This window comes from Ambystoma mexicanum, chromosome 3p (assembly GCF_040938575.1).
Source record: "Ambystoma mexicanum isolate Mex_15411 chromosome 3p, UKY_AmexF1_1, whole genome shotgun sequence".
NCBI classification, from domain to species: Eukaryota; Metazoa; Chordata; class Amphibia; order Caudata; family Ambystomatidae; genus Ambystoma; species Ambystoma mexicanum.
The window spans coordinates 757,232,981-757,255,497 of NC_090925.1; the positions used below are offsets into that span (position 1 = coordinate 757,232,981).

The 22,517-nt window shown below is 46.0% G+C and overlaps 1 protein-coding gene across 1 annotated transcript in view; it reads left to right on the forward strand.

The window, feature by feature from the left end:
* LOC138580812 (integrin alpha-X-like) overlaps positions 1-22,517 on the forward strand; it is a 430,037-nt gene that overhangs the window by 332,723 nt on the left and 74,797 nt on the right. Inside the window, exons 18-21 of the mRNA XM_069651665.1 lie at positions 3,135-3,266; positions 3,460-3,533; positions 5,166-5,307; positions 8,821-8,931. Of these exons, the coding sequence (XP_069507766.1) occupies positions 3,135-3,266; positions 3,460-3,533; positions 5,166-5,307; positions 8,821-8,931 (459 nt within the window). The remainder of the gene's footprint in view (positions 1-3,134; positions 3,267-3,459; positions 3,534-5,165; positions 5,308-8,820; positions 8,932-22,517) is intronic.

Sequence of the window (22,517 nt, forward strand, 5' to 3'; positions counted from 1 at the left end):
AAACAGCCTTTGGTCAGCTCAAATGGACAAGGCTTGTCTCCGCCTCAGCAAACAAAGTGGGGCAATCTTGATGTTTTCTAATTCTCATGGGAGAGGGGAGGTATCACCAGCATTGACTTTATACAGGGCTCAGGCAGGTGCCACTTCCCTCTGTGGTGCAGAGATTTGGGGAAATGTCACCCTTGCAAAGCTTTGCTCTGTTGAAAACTCCTTTCTGAAAAAATGGCTCGCTCTTCCGCTTAGTCGCCCGAATGGATCGCTTCAAACAGAGCTGGGCCTTTGCTCGACTGCGAAAGAGGCCATCCTCAGACCAGTTTTCTATTGGTTGAGGATTTGGTGCACACCATCTCTAACTAAGTATTCAAAAGCTCTCACTCATGTCATAGGTTTGGAAGGAGGGAAAACGTTGCTGTGCTTTCGCCATGTAAAACCTATTTTGTTTGAACTGGGCTGTGAATCCTTGTGGGTAAACCAACATAACAACAACAAGACGCATATTGCGAGTGCAAATGAGGTAGCTGTGGATCACGCCTTGAGGAAATTGATCGACGCATTTGGTCTTCTTGCCACGAGCCCAGAATACCTAGCGTGTAAAACTGAACTGGGCCTGGAAAAATATCTGGATAAGCTCAGACCCCGTTTCGCACGAGTACTCTTTCTAAAGTTGAGATTCAACATCTCAAATGTGGCCACCTTCAGTAATTGTTGGGGAATGGAGAACAACCCCACATGCCCGGTTTGTGGATATATGTCTGAAACACCAGTCCATTTCTTTCTTCTGTTGTAATGGTTGCAAGGCATTGAGAGCTAAATATCTAAACCCGTTGTATATTTTGGGGGACATTTTAAACACTAATGAAGCAATGCTTTTGATCAGGCAGTCATTCGATATGAATTTGGTGCTCCCTGTTATTAAGTCTACCCATTGTTAAGTTATGTTGTTTTATACCGCGCACTGCTACCACCCAGGGGCAGTCTCCAGACACTCATTGTATGTGGTTGTATAGGATTAAGGCCCTATCTGCGTAAATATTTTTTTTACTGTAGCTTAATTCCACAATGAATCCATTCTAGCATGATCGATGATGGGTATTAATGATTTTTAGAATTATTGTATTGATTGCTACCTCGCAGGTTCTTAATGCAAAGTATATTTTTGTATTTTATCGCTTTTATGGTACCTTTTCATGCCGAATAAAGCTTGTTGTGATGATGATGAGGATGATGATGACCAAACTGCTCTTCCATTGCTCAATACTTCTGTGCCACCCCATCTCATGGATCCCAGGAGCTTCCAGCTGCACCACTGGCCTCTTCCCTTTGTGCCTTTTAACCTTTTCAATAGGGACTCAGCCAGGATCTAAGGCAGCGTGTATATCTTGGCAGATTTCAAAGTGGTATTCAACCACCTCTCTTTGCTAAACTGAGTGCTTCAGAGAACCATTCTAAAATCTCCACTTGTCTAAGGCACATTTTTATGGATGAAGGAGAGATTCCTCTGCCTAAATTGGGCCCAAGCAAGTTGATCCAAATTGGAACGTGAAGAGGCCGGCGATGTGATGAACTCATGATATTTGAATGGCCACAGTCCATTTTAGTTGAATGGAGCTCTCCTTTTCCCCCTAAGTCAACATCGAAGGGCACAAACCACCACCTGTATGTATTCAGGCTGAAACTAAAACAAACCAATAGGCCTGTAGGGCAGGGAATGTTACCACTCTGGTGCCCTAAATATATTGTGAAAACAGTGGAGAGAGAGGAACTTTGACTTAGATTTAGGAAACTTGTACAACTAGGTAATTGTCTCTGCACAAACTCTAACTTTCCCTGTGTGTGGGTCTGCTATACCTAGTGTGCGGTGGTGGGCTGCCTATCTAGGTGAAAGACAGAGAGAAAACTGTCCCTGTCTAAACTAGCTCTAAATATACGTTGGTTTCCAACTGGTCATCTTTAATTTTTATTGTCGACCGTCGTACCAATATCTCTAAAAACATTTTTTTTATGCCAGATAAGCCAGTCCTGTTTCTAGTAAATGCTCCGTCCTCAACTGTCCGTTGTTCTAACAATCAAGAGTAGGTATTAGGAGAGCATGACTTGGCTTTTGTGCCTCCCACATTCTCTGCCACAGGGCCCATTAAAACTTGCAAAATGTCTATCAAAGAAAATGTTTAAAAAAGCGCCTCTGGCAGTAAGAAGCTTCAGGAGGGTGAGTGGCGACGAGGAGCAGGGGCACAGATAACAACTGACCAGTGATGGAATCACCTAGCCCACAACCACAAGATTTCCTGGATAGACGGTTATGGTAGACCTGGAGGCCGCTAGCAAAGGGGATACCTCAGAGAAGACAGACTCATACTAATAATAGACAGACCGTACATCTGCACAGTCCTCTAGTCCTGAGGGGTGATATAGGACAGAAAGGGGAACATGCATTTGGATATACAGGGGGACTCTAAGATAACCAATATACCCTACACCAAGCACCAAAACAACTTAGCTTGCTAAAGGTCAGAAGGGGGCTGATGGTCTTATTAGACTCTGCTCTCTGCTGTCCCTACTAATCCCTGGACCTCTGCATTTGGCTGATCATACTGCACACCACTTGTCACCCCTTGCTCTCTGTACACTACAATTATCCCCTTACCCCTTGCTCTCTGTGCAAACCAAGCAGACTTTGACATATGATTTGATGTGGCGAGAAGTGAACTTAAACCGCATATTCTATCTAAATCTAAGTGTACCTTCGGTCACGCCTCAGGGAAATAGGTGGACCACTAGCAAAGGGGATACTTCGAGAAGACAGACAAATACTAATAATAGACAGACCGTACATCTGCACAGTCTTGTAGTGCTCTGGCCTAAGGGAAACAGGTGGTTGACTTCAAAGACATACATTCATCTGCAAACTGTTGGAACTGAGCAACTCTGGCCTTGCCCTCCGGAGAGACTTCCAAAATGGGTTTACATGTCGTTGTGCCATTCGGCACTGAGATGGTCTCCTTGACTAAGGCCCTTTGAGCATTGAGAAGGATGGAAGGTTGCAGGCAGATGAAGAAACCAGAAATCAGACATCAACAAGTTGTAATGTCTGAGTTGTGCACAATGTGACCCCTTTCTCATTCTTCCCCACTCAGGTCTGCATCGAAGACTTCCTTTCTCCAGTGAAGATACTGATGAACTTCTCTGTTGTCGGACATCCGATTGCACACGCTAGAAACCTTCGTCCAGTCCTCCATCCAGCCTCAAACACCAGTCTGCAAACCGAGGTACTGGGCCATAGGCAAGGTTCTCCAAGCTGTTCCGCCGTTGTTTAACCCTAGGGCCACTAGGCAGTAACATGAGCTGGAAGAAGTCTTCAGCCAATGGAGATCCAGGGCAGTACAGGGTGTGGTTGGGTGATCTTTGTGAAGTATCTGAGCTTAATCAATCTCTCTCTCTCTCTCTCTCTCTATGGTTCAGGTTTTGTTTGAGAAGAATTGTGGCAGTGACCAAGTTTGCACTTCGGATCTCAGAGTCGCCTTCGACAACTCAGGGCAAGTTTGTGGTGATACTCCCATTGGTTTGGGTTTCCCATCCTCTATTAACACAAAGAAGTCACCAGATATTCTCACACTTCCTATTGACAACAAATCACTTTCCAAGTAACTTCAAACCACTTTTTCGCCACAGCTTTCAGTCCAGGTACTAGACAATGCCTGTTTGCTTTTAACCGTACATGGAGGACTCTTTGCATACACACAACTGAGAACCTGCGTCTGATTTTAAAATTGGATATGTACGCAGGTAATAGTTAAGGAGGCTAGTCTGTAGCAAATACAGAAACACATCTACTTCTTTACACACCAACTAGGCATGCAAACCCAGATTAAAGGCAACACGATATCAAATCTACCATATCACAATGTATGCAGGTTATAATCACGTACCATACATTCTGGGGACCCCACTCCCATGATCAGCTCTTCTCACTCCCCCCCCCACCCCCCAGTGAGATTGGAGAGTCCTCCAGAACCTGCTATCTTCAGACTTAGAACACTGTTACATTACAGAAAGTTTCAAGCCCTCTTCGGAAGGGCGGGCCGAGCCCTATCACACTGCGGGATCCCGCCACTCAATACTTGAGTCGTTTCCTAGGAGGCCAAAGGTTCGGGAAGGGCTATACCACTTGCCTATTTTCTCAGCTGTCTGCTGTAGGTATAGGAGAGGTGCTGGAAGCATGGGTATAAGCCACCTGTGAGACAACCACACTCTTACAGGTGTAATCACCAATTATGTATTCTTCTGAAAGGTTGCTGGTCTGTGCACATCTTCTGCATGACATAGACACACGGTACATGTGCTCCCTAGATATAGGACAGAAAGGGGAACATGCATTTGGATATACAGGGGGACTATAAGATAACCAATATACCCTACACCAAGTCCCAAAACAACTTAGCTTGCTAAAGGTCAGAAGGGGGCTGATGGTCTTATTACACTCTGCTCTCTGCTGTCCCTACTAATCCCTGGACCTCCGCATCTGGCTGATCATACTGCACACCACTTGTCACCCCTTGCTCTCTGTGCAAACCAAGCAGACTTTGACATATGATTTGATGTGGCGAGAAGTACACTTATACCGCATATTCTATCTAAATCTAAGTGTACCTTCGGTCACCCCTCACCCGCTGTGCACTGCTGGCCACTGCTCACCCGCTGTGCACTGCTGGCCACTGCTCACCCGCTGTGCACTGCTGGTCACTGCTCATCTGCTGTGCACTGCTGGACACCCCTCACACTCTGTGCACAGTCAGTCACCCCTCACCCTTATGCACTGCTGGTCACTCTTCATCCTCTGTCCCAACCTCCTCCCGCTTCCCCTTGGGCCACTCCACCCACCCCTCCCCACCTCCCTCTCACCCCAGCTCCATCAGCCGACCATGCAAGCACCCCACCAGCACTCTAGCCCTGGACATAAACTCCCTCTTTTGTTGAGAGGGTCACCATCCCATTCTGCATTGTCGGTCATCCCTTGCCCTCTGTGCACTGCTGATCACTCCTCACCCACTGCACACCACCAGTCACTCCTCAAAACCACTCAAAGGGTGTTATAAATTACATTACTGTGAAACGTGTGTCTTTTAACCTTTTCCCTCTGTTTCCCTCATTCTTTCTCTTGCTCTTAGGAGCCCGGCTTTGGTGGCCACACCAGGCTTCCTTCTCAACCTGGTATTACAGCTGGAGAATGTTGGGGAGCTGGCCTACGGGCCACGCCTGAGGCTCTTGTATCCTATGGGGCTCTCTTTCCGCCGGACAGCTCTGATTCAGGTACGGCACAGTGCCAGCCAGCTGAGAAGCCCTTGGCCAAGGATGCTCATTGGGTGACTCTGGGCTTCAACTTTTCCCTTACTTTCCCTTATATGTATAGCACTGAAACAAGGCCTGCAGGCATAACAGAGCTAAGAAGACAAACAACATAAAATTACAGATCGACAAGTGGCAAGGTATCTATAGGAATCAGACCATGATGAAAGATCAATAAAACAGAGCTGTCTTCAATCCACGTTTAAAGCTGGTCGAAAGAGTGTCAAACCCTCAGATCGTGAGCAAGGGCATTCCAGCTTCTAGGAGCCACATAGGAGAAAGACCCCTGAGCAACCATAGTCAGCTTGGCCCTGGGCACCTGTAGATGGAAAGAGTTATTATTATTATTAGAACCTCTGCGCAGGCTGCAGGAGAGTCTGCTGGATGAATACACAGCACAGCAGTCCTGCTATATAGGCAGCTTCAAACGTTATTGGCTTTGGAGGTCTGGTCTAACGTGGCGACATGCTTAATCCAGCGCTATCTGTATTCCTTTCCAAATCGGTAAAGTGCAATAGGTCGCGTCTCCCTGGGTTGTGGTTTAGCCAAAAAAGACCACAAAACAGGTAAGTATAAAGAAAAACCCAGAATGGAGACTGCACCCAGGGTTGCAAAGTGATTTATTATATATAGGGCACTTTTTCTATATATAATAAATCACTTTGCAATCCTGGGCGCAGTCTCCATTCTGGGTTTTTCTTTATACTTACCTGCTATATAGGCACTTGTGTGTACTGCACAACACGTGTAAAGTGATTTTACGGGCAATAAGTAGTCAAGGGGGGTCCTCCTGGCCTCAGAGATATGATCCCGTCTGCGTAAGCCCTCCACAGCCCATACCACAAAATTCTGCACTGTCTGTAACCGGATGATTCTCCTTGGCCCATACCCTGCAATACGCTGGAGCAATAGTCCAGTTTGGTGCCGATTTGTAGCCTGAGCAATGGTGGCACAATTGTTGGTTTTCAGAAAAGCTCTTAATTGAACTAGCAATTTAAGATAGGAAGAAGAAGAAGAGACAAGGCTGTTCACATGCACTTCCATGTTTAACTCTTGGTCTAAGATTATAGCCAAGGTCTTCACTTTGGGAAGTGTAGCAATGCCTGCTACCTTAAATTCTTGAAAATCGGGACTCAACTTTCTCAACTGAGCTGCCGTGCCAGTTCTCAGTTTTCCTATTGCCCTCTTCTTTCCCTGTTCTTTCTTTTTTCATTCAAAATCGAGGTGAGGATTGTAGTGAAAAGAAGCTGTGGTCTAAAGCAGAGGCTGGTGACAGGCAAGGGCCACTTGGCCCAAACAAACACAATGCATCATGGGGCCCTGCAAGCATGTGCTTTGGGCCACCTAGCATGGTCTCAGGTGGTCTTGTTTGCATCCAGTGAACATTCAGGTCATTTCATTCAGGGCAGCAGATCAGGGCGATCCTCGCGGACCACAGTTGTTCAAAGGCCTTCTGGGTTTGCTTCATGGCAGTGGCGGAATCTGGCCACTCTCAAAACGGCGATTGAGGCATAGTTGACTGAGTCGTATTGCTCCCATGGATGTCGAATACTCTAATCATTTGCTTCAGGACAGCACTTGTGTCTGACCTCGTGCACGCCTGGCCTGGTCAAACCACTGTTTTTCATGGGCCCGGACAGTGGCTGGGTCTATTCATTCACAGACTAGGGCTAGCCGGAAAGCTGTCTGTTTGGTTCAGGCGGTCCGGTGTCTGGCCGTTCCCAGGCAATATTTATTTAGTGAATGTATGGCTTGTCTCTTAGGGCTGGTTTTGCATGCTGACTGACGGTAGCTCGTCAAAGCACCACTAGCCTGGGCATTGTGACTGGAACACAGCGCTCCCAGGTAAGATTTGGGTAAAGGGTTCAAGGAACAGCTCTGTGCCCTGATTCCCACATTGTACTGTTTGTGAGCTACACTGACCAGGACATCGCCTGCCTGTCCCAAGCTTCCTCGTGCCACGTGCCGCTGCTGCTTGGAACGCACAGCATATTGACCCATTTGACCAGCTCACCAACACAATGCCAAATCGCTGCCTCAGGAAGCTCCTAAAAGCCAGACTGAAGGCTTTTGAGCCCCCATAAGAATGAGGTGCTGTGAAGAGGCCCTGTCACACCGGTCAACTTTTGGCACCATAGTGACTTTCAAGCCCCCATCTCTGCTTTTTCCTTGAAAGACATACCCTGTGATCAGTGACATTGTTGCAATTGCTTTCCTGATCACCCCTACTCAAGTACCCAGAGTGCTATTGTATACCACTTCTGCATTTTCTTCATTATCTACACAGGGGTGGGTTTTTGTTAGTGTGTTTAGTTAGTGGTTTGCATTTTTTATTGTTCAATTGAAATATATACATATATACATATAATTATAGAACCTTGATTGGACATAATTCTTTTAAAATCTTGGCACTGTTGCTGTTTGGGTTGCAACTGTTTATCATTTCACACCCTTCCTAAGAGTGTAGCTTGCCCTCAGGCCCACGTTACCACAAAAGGTTAAGGAGGTGTACCCATCGGGCTGAGTCTGTTTTACCTTTGTGATTGAGATCACTGCTGGTGTATTAGTTGTGTGGGGCAGAACAGGTGGTTTAGTCACTGCTCGTCCCTGTACTCCTGCAGAGCAGTGGTCATTTTGTCACACCAGGCCTGAAGAAGGGTAGCCATGTCACTAGCCCTGAACGAGAATAGCGGTGTACGTAGCCAGAAGGAAAAAGGAAAGAAACAAAACTACGAGTGCATCTTAAATTATGTGGGCTGTCGGGTGTTTCCATATAATTAGGGTGAGGGGCAAGGGAAAATCTATACCCAGGTTAGACTGATCCTGTTGCCCCAATGCACTGCAACAGAGATGCAGGAACGAAATCATATTTGTATGTGATGGGAGATACCTGGAGGCCCAAGAACCATGTATGTGGTTGTGCAGATGGTACAATCAGCCCAGGTCCTTTTTTCAATTTCTATACTGAAAACCATTTGTATCAGTGGCTGTTATTAGGCTCACTGCTCCCACAATTTGACAATGGATATACCATAAGGCGTGCGATGGATTCCACGATCTGCCAGAAGCTGTAGGATAATGAGCAATTAGTTCACCTGGTTGGTAACGCATGGAACCCCAGAACTTCATCTGGATTTCCTCTCAAGTAGCCCCTTCTTATTTGGATAGCTGAACATCTGTAGTAGTATTTGTTAATAGCTTGGGTTTCCAGTCTTGTGATGCGTAGCCCTAGGCCTGGGAGCTATGCAGGAATACATGAACTTTTGAAGATGCACCCTGCTTTTAAGGTATTTTATTTTTGACAGTGTGTTGTGAGAGATGCAATTGGGACAGACTAGCTCTTGTCCTGTGTTGCAATTTAATGGTTTCTGGAGGTATAAGATGTGTGTTCTAATTAAATGATCTTTGTTCAATTTTGAAACCCAAAAGGGGTATTCCAGTATTACGGCTCTTACAATAATACTGTTTTCTTCTTAGTCCCTGCGCAGAGCCTCCCTGATCTGTGATATGACGGGTATCTCCAGCAACCAATCAGAGAAGAGCATCCTGTGCACCATCTCCCCATCTGTTCTACGGGAGAACAGCCAGGTGATTTAAATATTAATAAAAGAAAAATAACTTCGATAGGTCATGGAGTGTCAAAGTAATCCCTGATCTGGGTTCAACCTGCATCCAGTATTGCTGCAGGAATGGAAAGTCTTATCCCAGTAAATCTGCCATCATTCTCTCTACTGATAATAAGGACGTGGCTGAGCTGCTGTTGGCCACTTTTTCAATAAAAACAAGTGCTGATTAGCCGCTGGTGTGATTTGCTCAACTTTGACCTTGTTTTTCTTTTAGGTAAATTGTAAATCAAGTAAATTGTACAAAACAGGGAGACTTTTTAAAAAGAAGACCTGACTTCAATACAAGAGTCCAGTGTCTATCTAACAAAACACACTTTAAACAAAAGGTCACTATCGTGTTAAGTAGTTGTTTAGAAGTAAACAGCCTAGTTGGAAAATTGTCAGATTTTCTAACAGGGCTTTGCCTCTGAAGGGCTGCTAGTGCTGGGGTACTCCCATATGTGGTTATTGCACCATATACCTAGCAGATGTTCCTGAGGCAGTGGCCGGTCTTGAACCCACTCTTGCCTGCAATGTCATTGACTCTACCTCATTATAAGTCCTTGTTTTTCTGATTATTATTGTGCTTTTAGAGTTATTCTTTGATTGCCTTGAGTTCACACTGAACACAAAGGGATCCAGATTCAAACAGCACCAGAAACTCAAAATGATAAATTCCTTTCCCCTTCGACTTCCCTGGCAAGGCACCGCAGAAACATACGTTCCTACCCCAGTGATCTGTATGAGATGTCCAGGACATCACTACTGCTAGGCCATTTACAATACAGTAAAGCAATAACTTAGCCCCTCGTTGTGTGTGTGTGTCGGTCATTCCAACCCTTGGACCCACTCTTATTAGTGCCGACAGGTGATGGACTGGATGAGGAACTTAGTGTGGGATTCCTTATATCCTGCCTAATCTTCTTATCCTGATACCCCAAAATACCTATACATTTTCTAGTTAAACTGCCAAGGAGCACTACTGTGTCAATTCTTTATTCGCCAAATGAGAATTTAGCAATTCATGTAAATTGGTGCAGATATTTAGTCATTCATGTATTTGAATTTTTAAAGTGCTTACTCAAGTGCACTGTATACATTAATAGAATAAGGGGTAACCAACATGAGGTAGCAAATGTAAAGTTTTGAGGAGGAATGACAATAGGCATTTTGAGAAAAATGCAAAGAAGGAAGAGCAGAACCCAAGTGGAAAGAGTCAGGTAGAGTAGCCACAAATTTAGGAGTAAGATTAGAAAAAGAGTACAAGTGGGACTGGGTACAATGAGAATAGGGGAAGGCTTTTCAAAATAAGGAAGATAAGTGTAGAGAATGAGGCAGAGTGTACACCATGACAATTGACGAAAGATAAGAAGGAGCCAAATCATGCCAACATTTGAAGACAATGCACAGAAAGAGAAACTGAAGACAGGCTGGGAAAGAGAGCCAATCCAAAGATGTTATGGAAGATTAGATTGAAGAACGAGGCATTTGTGATAGAAGGCGAATTGCTCAATTGAAATTCCAACTCAGTGGAATAAAAAGGTCAACAAGAAAGCCAAGAAGAAGAGAAGAGCAATAGACTAGTTGAGAGGAAATTACAGTAAGAAGAATAATCTTTGCAGCTGAGAAAGAAAGAAAAGGATGTTTCTTGCGAATGTAAAATAGTTGACAATGGCAGGTGCGAGCAACAGAGGTGGTGCGATGAGTAAAGTACATAGAGGGATCTGAAATGGCACCATGATGAAGCATGGATGTCAACCAAGAAAGAAGCCAAAGAGCATGTAAAGAAAGAGGCTCTGTCTCAGACAAAATTAAGATGAAAAGAATATGCAAGCATCCAAGACATGATAGCGGAAAGACAGAAATAGAAGAGTGAAGTTGCTCGGCAAAAGAAGAGAAAGAAACAGCAATCTGGGTATCAATTGCATAAAAAGGAAAATCAGGACCAAAATACTGAAAAATAGAATAGATGTTGTGAAGGGGAACTAGAGAGACCCAGGGACTGACCCTGGGGAAACACCGTAGTCTAAAGGAGAAGTGTGAGAGTGATCCCCAGCCCAGGCCCATGTGACGAAAGATAAGAAGAAATAAGTGTATGGTCCACCATGTAAAATGCCAGAGATAAGTCTAATGGAATAAGAAGTGGAGGAAGATTTGAGTTCAATAAGAAGCCCGCTGGCTGGTGACTTGGAGAAGAGCAGTTTCTTTCCAATTGGAAGGCTGACCGCCAGATTGAGGATAAGGAAGAATCGAGCTAAAGTCAAAGTAATGGAAGAGTGGACCTTGAAATGTTTGGATAAAAAAGGAAGGCGAAAGATAGGACAAAAATTAGAGGGAGGACAAGAATCAAGAGTAGGCTTTTTTTTTTATTAAAAAAAGCAATACAGTTGCATGCTTAAAAGAGCGAAAAAACCTACAGAAAAGAGAGAGGGGTTAAACAATGAAATCAATTAAGTGGAGATGAGGCTGCACAAAAATGCTAGAAGTTAGAGGATCAAGAGGAGCAGCAGAAGCGTGCTTTTTGGAGTAAGGGCTGAAGAGAAGCCCCAGAGACATGCAACAAAGAGAAGGAAGAGACACTAGAGGACAAAGGAATAATAGAAGAAGATACAAGGGTTCAGTGGACAAGGAGAAGTAAATTAGTACATTCTTAATTTTAAAAGTAAATAATCAGCACAATCAGAAGAAGAACGTAACAAGTTAAGAGATGGTGCAGGGGCACAAGGGGCAAGCAAGTTATGGAAAAGAGAAAATGAATGAAGGGGTGAGGAAAAAGCTAAGTGATGAGAGATTCATAGGACAGTTTCTTATCATAGAATACATCTTAGTCTTAAGAAGAACGGGAGGATAGCTCATGGGCAATGTGCTCTCCTTGGAAACAAGATGACACAGAGCAACACAGGTTTGATCCACCGATCCGCGCTTAGAAACCTCTGGGTATTAAGTGCGTTAAAAATAACCAAACATATCATATCATATCATAACGAAGAGAAGAAAGAGCAGTAAGATTGGCTGAAGAACAAGATTTCCATCAGTGAGGTTCAAGCTTACAAATAGAAATGCAAGATGCCCGGAGAGACGAAGACAGCCATATTTGAGGGGGATTTGCACAAAGGAACAAAGGACTGAAGATGATAACGGGCGTCAAGGGAAAATGCCAAAGCTCGGGAGGATAGCTCAAGGGCAACATGCTCGCCTTGGAAGCCGTGTCAGGAAACCTCCGGGTGTTAAGCACATTATAAATAACCAATTAAAATACAAATTTAAAAAAAGCTAAAAGTCAAAGTACAGAAGATGTTCCCAAAAGGAAGAGCAGAGAAATCAGCGAGAGGTGGAAGAGAATGACATAAATCGGTGAGAATAAAGAGGTGTCAAAACAACGAAAATCGTGACACCGAGAGGTGGTGGGAAAGAAAGAAATAGACAAATGGAAGAAAATAGGAAAAGATCAGAAATAATGGTCAGCAGAATCAGGTGAAGGCAAAGACGAGTTACAGAAAATTTGATCAAGAGAAGAACCAGAGGCAGGATTTGCTGGAGGGGGAAACTCAGTAATATTAAAAGAATCCAGAAGGGGGAGGAAAGTAATATGTTGAAGGGTTGCCAGCAGATCAATAAAAATTCAGGGCAGAGCAGTTGCTTTTGGATGGCTCGGGGTGTGGTCTTCCTTTTTTCATGCACGCGCCAGGAAATTGGATTTAATGCATGGAAATATTTTTTGCCGGATCAGCCATCTGACCTGCTAACATTTTGACTGAGGCGGTGACATTTTTTTTGTACACGGACATATTTCTATAAAAAATATTATACAAGCTTTAGGACCCTAAATCGCCCCTAAACATGCCCTCCGATGCTTTAGTGGAAGAAAGTGCCTTGTGGCATGGATCTTATGGCATATATACATGATGACGCTGAGGCCAAATTCTGGTTGCAATTTATAGAGGATTTGTTCATCTTAGAGAGGGTACTATTGAGGCATTTGATAAGTATTAGCGGATCCTGAACAGAAATGTATTACATTTACATTTCATCCATGATTGGAGGCATAAAGAAGTGATGTTTGTGGATGTTCCATTGAAGGTGATGAGTGCAAGTTGGAAACTATTATCCAACTTTGGCTGTCTCCTCTCTTCACCAAATAAATGTGTGCTCATCCCAATATGCCAAAATGAATTATATTTGCTAAGCACGACAAGCATGGCAACTCTGTTTCTATGAGATGCTGTGCCAGTCTTCTGCGTTGCCAGGGCATAGATGCACCATGTGGACCAATTCACAGCATTGTTGCGGAAGGGCAAAACCTCCCTCTGAATCACTTTGTCCACCTTGGTAGCCTTACAAGAAACACCTGAGGACTCACGGGGGACATTTTTCAATGTGGGAAAAAAGCATCTCAACATTAAAAAAGAAGCCTGTCCATGTCCGGGACAAATAGAAGTCCATGGCGATGAACACTTCAGCAAAATGCCAGCATCACGTATTGCCTCTGAATGTAGAAAGCACTGGGAATGATGGGAGGGGACAATAAGCACTGGCAATGATGGGAGGGGACTGTAAGCACTGGCAATAATGGGAGGGGACAGTAAGCACTGGCAATGATGGGAGGGGCCTGTAAGCACTGGCAATGATGGGAGGGGACAGTAAGCACTGGCAATGATAGGAGGGGTCGGCAAGCACCGGCAATGATGGGAGGTGACAGTAAGCACTGGGAATGATGGGAGGGGACTGTAAGCACTGGGAACGATGGGAGTGGGCAGTAAGCACTGGGAATGATGGGAGGGGACTGTAAGCACTGGCAATGATGGGAGGGGACACCGTCAATGATGGGAGGGGACAGTAAGAACCGGCAATGATGGGAGGGGACAGTAAGCACCGGCAATGATGCGAGGGGACAGTAAGCACCGGCAATGATAGGAGGCGACAGCAAGTACTGGCAATGATGGGTGGGGACAGCAAGCACCGGCAATGATGGAAGGGGACAGTAAGTACTGGTAATGACGGGAGGGGACTGTAAGCACTGGCACTGATGGGAGGGGACAGCAAGCATCGGCAATGATGGGAGGGGACAGCAAGCACCGGCAATGATGGGAGGGGACAGCAAGCACCGGCAATGATGGGAGGGGACAGTAAGTACCGTTAATGATGGGAGGGGACTGTAAGCATTGGTAATGATGGGAGGGGACATCAAGTACTGGGAATGATGGCAGGGGACAGTAAGCACGGGCAATGATGGGAGGTGGACAATAAGCACCTGCATTATCGTAGGGGGTGTAGGTGTGCAAATGAGCCACACATGAACATGAAGCACTAATACCCATAGCCTACAACGACATCCTGAAGCGTGAACAAGACATGTGAGATATCCTGGAGTCTCTCTCTTTCATTTTCTGCCACTGCGCAACAGAGAATGGCCACAACCACCATGCATGGTGACTCCAAGACCTTAGATGCCTTGCCCTAACTCCACCACATTTATCCTGGTGCCCCAGGGCAGCCAATGGAATCCTCTTTCCCCAAATACCCCGCTGCCCCAATGCTGAAACTAACCAGAGTGCCACAAAATACCACACTGGCCCTAAGGACACTGAATGCCTGCTCTAATCCAATGGCACCACATGGCAACCTTCAGGCCCAGAGTGGCGCTCAGGGTTCTGCAAGGCCGGTGGTCCATTTCTGAGTATAGTGGCCCGTTCCTTTCCTGTTCTGTAGGTATCAGTGCCAGTGTAGCACTCAGTTGGAGGTTTCTTCAGGTCGTACAGGGAGTCTGGGCCAGGTTGGCAACATACATGGGGGCAGCACCCTAGTATTGAGGTTGTTATAGGTGGTGGCTGTTGCCCTGCATTAAGTTACACACAAATCAATAGAAAAAGATGACTTTGCATGCTCCAAAATGGCTGCCCCTAAATGTTTTTTTCCAAGATAGCTATGCATGCAAACTATTCCTTCAATGACCCATTCCAGTATGGGAGCATTATTGCGCTGCTCTGCCCCGGTCATAGACTGGAGCTCCCTACTCATACATCTGGTGACAGTTTGGTGGGGTGTCGCAACTCTTCCTCTTGACAGCGTCATGCTGTCGCTGTGCCAAATGACTCTTCGCCTCGCTTGGCTCTAGGCCATCTCAGGGTTTGTTTTGCTGGCATAAGGCTTTTCCTGCAATAGCAAACTTTCCCTGTAGACATCCTGCCTCCTTCGTGCAGTTTTCTTGTGAGTATGGTGCCAGCTTGTCTATGGGGAACAGCCACGTCTTTATTTCTGAGAACTCGAGAAGTGGTCAGACCGGAGGGTGAAGATCCCGACATGTGTACCTTGAGGAGCAAATCAATAACATATTCTGCCCGTTCAAAAATTAGAGGGTGTCCAACGTGTGTCATCAAAGATGTCCCGGGAAGATAGCTCACAGGCACCGTGTTCGCCTTGGAAGCAAGACGACGCAAAGCAACACAGGTTCGATCCCCAGGTCCGTGCTTAGAAACCTCTGGTTATAAATGCGCAACTAATACAAAAAAAAAACATTTATTCAACTAAAAAACTATTCCTGTAACAGCACCTTGATGCCCGCGGGCTGTGTGAGCGCTTTAAAAATGCAAATAAATAAAAAATAAATAAAAATAAAGATGCTTATTTCATGTATGTGTTATCCGCCTAGTCACTGGCCTTCACAAAGAACTCCTATAATAAAGATTGGGTTTCTTACAGGAGTTCTTTGTGAAGGCCAATACAAAATACATGAACACATTAACATTGGATTCTGATTTCGGGGACTGCATTCATGACTAATTGATTTTAATTGTCATTTGTGCCTCAACATGCAGATTAGTTGAAAAGTGGAGGGTACTTTTTTTTCACATGTACCCCTTAAGTGGTCTGTGAGAAGATGCTGCCAATACTAGAAAAGGGTCCCGTGGCACTAGAGAGCACAAACCCTGTCAAATCAGATGATTTAATAGGCTGCAAACAACCTATGAGATGCATTCAATCGAAGACCCCTTGGGGATGGGGGAGCCTTAGATTACTTGACTCCAAAGCCAGTTTCAAGCATGCAAAATATGATTCGATTGGGCACGAGCCACTCAAGCCTCCATAAAGAGGGCTCGCGGGTGGAGTCGAGCTGAGTCAGTAAATATCCAACTGGACTCATAGGCGGCTTGAATCAGCTTGATCCGATTTGAGCCAAAGGGTCACGATGGTTTAAATTAGGCTTACGCTTTTTCGATCAATACGTATATATGGATCCGAAACAGCGTACTCTTTTTCGAACCAAGAGGAAACTGTTGAGTCGGCTCAACCTAGTTAGATAAACAGAAAGCGGGAAAATGCCTATTATGAACAATGATCTAAAGTTAAGTGTGATATGACAAAGGCAAGGCAGCTTACCGACTGAGTACTGGCTCAGAGAGCTCATCAAAAGTTTGGAGGTGCAGTAAAAACATGGCTGTAATTTAGTTACTGTCACTTTTCTTGGTGGTAATGGAATTACTGTCACTTTTACCGCAGCAACAAATCCCAGATTTGCCATTAACATGAAGAAAGATGCCTGTGGTCAGGTGCTGGAGGTATCCCCCGCTTGAAACACTTGTGTATAGGCGCGTTATAAATGCCATATCATATCATTAGCCTCCGATTTTAACACCGAAAAGTGGAGGAATGACGGCGGGCAGAATTACTGCTCTGGAATTTCCACCAAAGTTCCTATGGAATCCTATGGCCTCTGGAAACAGGGACTAAACACTGCTACTACCGCGCTCATAATCTGGTGCTATTTCTGCCAGGCCCAGTGCCAATAAAAGTAAATTAGTTTGACAGTATTTCCAGTGGAAATACCACCAAACTCATAGCGAACCAGGCCCCGATTTTTGTTTTTTTCTATTTAAATAAAGTAAACCCATATAAACAGTTAAAAAAAAGTATTTAGCTTCAAATATAAAGTGAAGCTTTTAAATTGAAAGTGAATGTTAGATGAAGCACACGGGGCCTGGAGGTCTGTCTGTTTTCTCTCTCTACAACAGAGTGTCTCCAAACAGGAAATGATGACCCTATTGTGTCATTTCCTTTGCCACCAGTACTCCTGTTCCTCAGTATTCAATATTACCATAGAGTTTTATTCGAGCAGGGTCAAACACTCGATCTGTACAAGCAGCCCAAATTCCAGCTAGAACGTTTTGAACCATTTCGAACTTCAGCTTCTAATGGTCAAGTCGATTAGAACCCCCATTGATTAGATATGATCTAATCTGATTTGAGTCGGTTCACCCCATCCCTAGTGAACAGGCATTGTGGCAAGCAATACACTGTTAGAAATTGAAAGTCACAATCACGGAACTCCTAAGTGCAGTCCTATTATGGGCGTAATTTTAGGGGGGACAGGGGTGTTTGTTCCCCCAAATTTCATGGCACGCCATTTTGCCCCCATTCATTTGGCTGGGGCACCTTTTCTTCAGATGTTATGTCCCCCCCCAACATTTTCAGCAAAGTTACTCCACTGTATCCTATGCATATAATACTCTAAGGATGACTGTGCATTGGGCACTGGGCATGCTCAAACTTAAGCCCAGCCCCCCCTAGCCTCCACCCCCCCTTCTAAAATTCTCCGATAACAAGAAGCAAGAGAACTCAGGGACCCTAATGTATTACGTGATGTCGCAGTCATGTCATTGTCTCATCCAAATGCTACAAGCTGTCCGAATGAGCATATGCGGCCCATTTTTACAAACATTTTAATACTAGGATGGTGCTATGGCGAGTGTGGCTGGAGTGTGCCTTAGTGCCAGTTACACTGTAGAAGCTGCAGAACCTGCTCATAACATTGTTTGGACTTTTCGTTTTGTCTGGAGACAACTTTTAGTGAATTGTATCCAGTTCTCGGTAATCCACTACATTTCCCTGCCTGCAGGCAGCCCGGTGGCTCGGCGGCTCGGCGGCTCGGTGCTCCTACTGCACATCTGATCTCTGTGATTATAACTTGACCGATGTGCGTCAGCCAGTGAAGCAGGAGTGTGCCTTAGTGCCAGTTACACTGTAGAAGCTGCAGAAACTGCTCGTAACATTGTTTGGACTTTTCGTTTTGTCTGGATACAACTTTTAGTGAATTGTATCTAGTTCTCGGTAATCCACTACATTTCCCTGCCTGCAGGCAGCCCGGCGCCTCGGCGGCTCGGCGCTCCTACTGCACATCTGATCTCTGTGATTATAACCTGACCGATGTGCGTTAGCGAGTGTAGCAGGAGTGTGCCTTAGTGCCGTGAGCCGTGGAGCAAATGGACCCGCTTTAACTGACGACTGCGAACATGCATTCGGAGAACATATTGCTACAGACCAACATACATTTAGGCGGGAGACTCCCGACTTTTCGTGAAACAATATTGCTAAAATACTCCTAGCCCCAATGCATCTCTATGGGAAAATGTGCCACTCCCGATTTCTCTGATTAAATCCCCCTCCCAGGTGAGTCGGAATGTTGGCATGTCTGGACTAAGTGCTGCTCCTGCCTCTCAACCTAATGCCAGGCAAGGTTAAATCCAAAAACAATGTGTATAATCTAAGACATAATCCGCCCTATTGCAAAAATAGGGCGACTATTAATGAAGGTGGGAAAACTGTGGTGGCGATGAAAGCCACAGACAACATGGTAAAACAAATCACTAGTTCACCTGCTAAAACTGCCGGTCAAAACAAAATGAAAGCCTGCGGGAAAATGACATCTTTTTTATGCCGGGTGGCGTGAACGCCATGCAGGACATGATATTGCTGTAAATACTCAAAATGAGATTAATAGCAATGTGGAGCTGCACGACATCTCTTTTAGTGGAATTGACAGCAATTCCAACAATACCGTGACATCTGGTGCGACTAATAATGAAATACAGGCTATGATGGTCTCCATGCAATTTGCATTGAAAGTGGTGTAGTGGGCCTGGTCCAGGTCAGACCCGGAGCATTGTAAGAATGACACAGACACACCAGTACTTGTCTCAATGGGTCCCCTGCTCCGACTGGCGGATGCGCCACAGGGGCCCGCCTTTATTGGCTCAACATCACTAAGATCAGCAAATAAAGGCACACTTCAAGCCATACAAAAAGCAAATGGCCTAGGCCAAGCCTTCACGGCTAAAGCAATAACTAAATGGAATACTCTGCCTGAGATTCTCAGAACTGAACCAAACCTCAACTCCTTTAAAAGGAAATTGAAAACCTTACTCTTCAAATACACCCATCAATTAAATACTAGATCTTCAAAACACAGGTATATATGTTGTCCCGTCGCCACTGTCTATGTCTATATGGAATGCGCTCTGATGCCTGCGGGCTGCAGCGTTATATAAACAAATTAAAAAAAATAAAAAATGTAAAAAATCACATGACTGCTTAAAGGGATGCACCACACTCCTCGCTTTTCATATTTTTCAAACAAACAAAACAACAGAATGCAGGCACGTGTTGCACACCACAAATTTATAACACAGGTAAATCAAATTCAAACACAGATAATTAAGTTTAACGATACCAGCTGAATAACTACACCAACGGGTGCCCTCAGGCATCAGGGGAGATCTACTTCAAAGTCACATAGGTAGCTGGGCTGCCTGCGGCGCTCTCGTACGGGATAGCGCCTCTCTCCTCCAGGATCGTCCTCAGTGAAGCCCAAGCCTCCTCCTTGGTCGGTCGAGCTGTCTTCCCTGCTGTTGGATGCTGGACCGTCCTGGATCGTCCCTTCTCTCTCGCTGTAAAGGCTTGGCCACCTTCGCATGGGCTTGGTCCGTCAGCGTCGTTCAGTGACTCTGCCATCTTCCTGAAGAAGTAGGAGTTCCTGGTCATCGTCAATTTGCCAACCCATTCGGTCACCATGATCTGGCAGAAGTCCTTGTGGGCACCGTTGGAACAGTGCCTCAGCCGGGGATACCCCAGTGGAACAATAGGGGGTTGCATGATACTCTTCCATAATATGGTACAGGGCGCACTTCTCACACTTCCCTTGTCTGTGGGCTATCCGGAAGACTTTGTTCAGTGTTCGCATCAGTCTTTCGGCCTTCCCGTTTGCCCTTGGCCACAGCAGCATGATCTTTTGGTGAACGATGCCGTGATCTCGCAAGTATTACGTGAATCCTCTGCCTTGAAATGCGGGCACATTGTCAGAGCATATTTCCATTGTGAAAAACCGTGGTGAAAAACCCTCTCCAAGGCCGCTATTAAGTCTTCCAGGGATGTGGAGTCAATGAACTCGACCTCAGGGTACCTTGATCACTGATTGACGAGGACCAAAAAAGGGTTGTCCCTGCAGGTCAACCCAAAGTCGATGTGTATCGTGCCCCATGGCACGCAGTTCCTCTCCATCGACTCAATGTCTTACTCCTGTAGAGTGAGCAGCCACTTTTTCGATCCTTGCCGGTGGTTTGGAAGAAGAGACAGTCTTGATCGGTATCTGGGGCTTGTGGTCAGTAACGACCTTGACGGGTTTTCCATAGATATACAGGTGGTAATGTCCACATCCCCATAGGTCCGCCACAGCTTCCCTCTCAATTTGTGAATACCTTTGCTTGGTTGCCGACAGCGCCCATTTGGCGAATGCCACTTGTCTGTCTGCCCCGTTCTCATCCATCTGCATAAACACAACTCCTAAACCAAATGGGCTGACATCAACCGTGATCTTGGACCTCTTTTCCGGGTCGAAAGATGTCATTGTGTCCTCCGCTGTTAAGGCCCCTTTTATGTCGTCGAACATGCTGTGTTCAAGCGCTTTCCACTTCCATGCACATTCCTTCTTTGTGAGTCTGCGGAGTGGCTCGACAAGGGTGACCAGGTTCCGTATGAACCTGCCACAGTATGTGGCCATCCCTAGGAAGCTATGCACCTCCGACACATTCACTGGGGCAGAGGCTTCCCGTATGTCCTTTACCTTTGCCGGGTCTGGGGAGATGCCACCCTCCTGGAACATGAAGCCAAAAAATGCGATATTCCTCTGCATGAGTGCACACATGTCCCGGTAGGGTGAGTACTAGGTGTTGATTGCGCTACATAACACTCTTGAGTCTCTCCAGATGTTCTTGTTCAGACTCTGCATAGACCACAATGTCGTTGCTGATGTTTATCGCCCCCTTCAGGCCAGCAAGCAGCCCTCTGATGGGGTTTTGGAACACCTGTGCGGCCGACGATATCCCATAATTCAGGCGCTTGTGTGTGCTGAATGTTGTGATGTAAGGCGATTCTGGATCTAGCACGAGGCGATGGTATCCAGCACGGAGATCCAACTTGGAGAAATAGTGTGCGCGATGGAGGTCTGCCAGGATGTCGTCCAGGGTGGGCGTGTTTTGTCGCTCCCGACAGATCGCTCTGTTCGGAAGGTGCATGTCCACACAGCTGTGTATGGCCTTGGGTTGTTTGGGCTTTCTTGCGAGTACGATGAGTGAGACCCATGGGGTTGTTCCATCCACCTTCTCGATGATGTCCAATATGAACAGTTTGTCGAGCTCCTGTTCTACGCAGTCTCTCAGGTGAAATGGTACCCTGCAATGCATTAGTGTAACATGTTGGACTGTGTTGTCGATATGCAACCACACCGGGTCACCCACCAGCTTTCCAATCCCTGTGAAGACACTTGTGTATCTGACAAGCATGGTCTTGGCGTCCCAGAGGTACACCCCAAACACGAAGCTTACAATGCGGAACGTTTCAGCGGTAGCGCACACCAGTAGGGTCACCTCGCTCACCTTGGTGACAACAAAACAGACTCTGATGGATGTGTCTTCATGACAGACATGGTCCACGAATGCACCCTCCAAGAGCAAATGGTGTTTTCCTCCTAACGTGAAGATTCACACGTATGTGTTGCTTAGGGGTGGTGCTTTGTTCAACTGTCAGTAGTGGTCCTCTGCCATAACGCTCATGGAGGCCCCAGTGCCGATCAGTACTGGGAACGGGGAGTCAGAAATGCAGACTACGCAGCTGGGCTGGTGCTGTTTTGACCTTTGCAGCACCGACATGCTCGAGATGAAGAATACATCCTCCTCATCTTCTTCCTGTTCCTCGGGCTCGTCCTCTTCCGCCGTTGGTTGTTCCACTTGGGCCACCTTGAGTTGCGATCTCTGCATCACTGGCCTCGTGGATACCTGTTCTTTCGAGTGGGTCGATGGTGCTGGTGCTCTGCAGACGCGTGCAAAATTGTTTGCTATGCCACAGCGACCACACACATGGCCCTTTGCGGGACATTCTTTGAGATGGGGCAGGTCATAACCGCAGTTGAGGCACAGGGTCGTCTCCCCCCATTTACCTTCTTTCCTGCTCCACTGCGGGGGCCTGTCACCTCTCTGAAATTGCCTCTGCCCTACTGCACATACTTCCTCCTGCTTGACGGCCTTCATCGTCAAACATATTTTGCTCATCCAGTCATCCGCTAGTTTGTGGGACCTCACGAGTTCTAGAATGTGCACGAGTGTGATTCCGGGCTTGCACAGTATCTGGCACTGCAACTTGACTATGAGGCAGCCCTGTATGACTTGTTGGCACACCTCATGCTCCATGTCAGGCCAGGCACATGCCACTGGTATGCGCCGTAGCCTGCTGTGAACAGCGTAG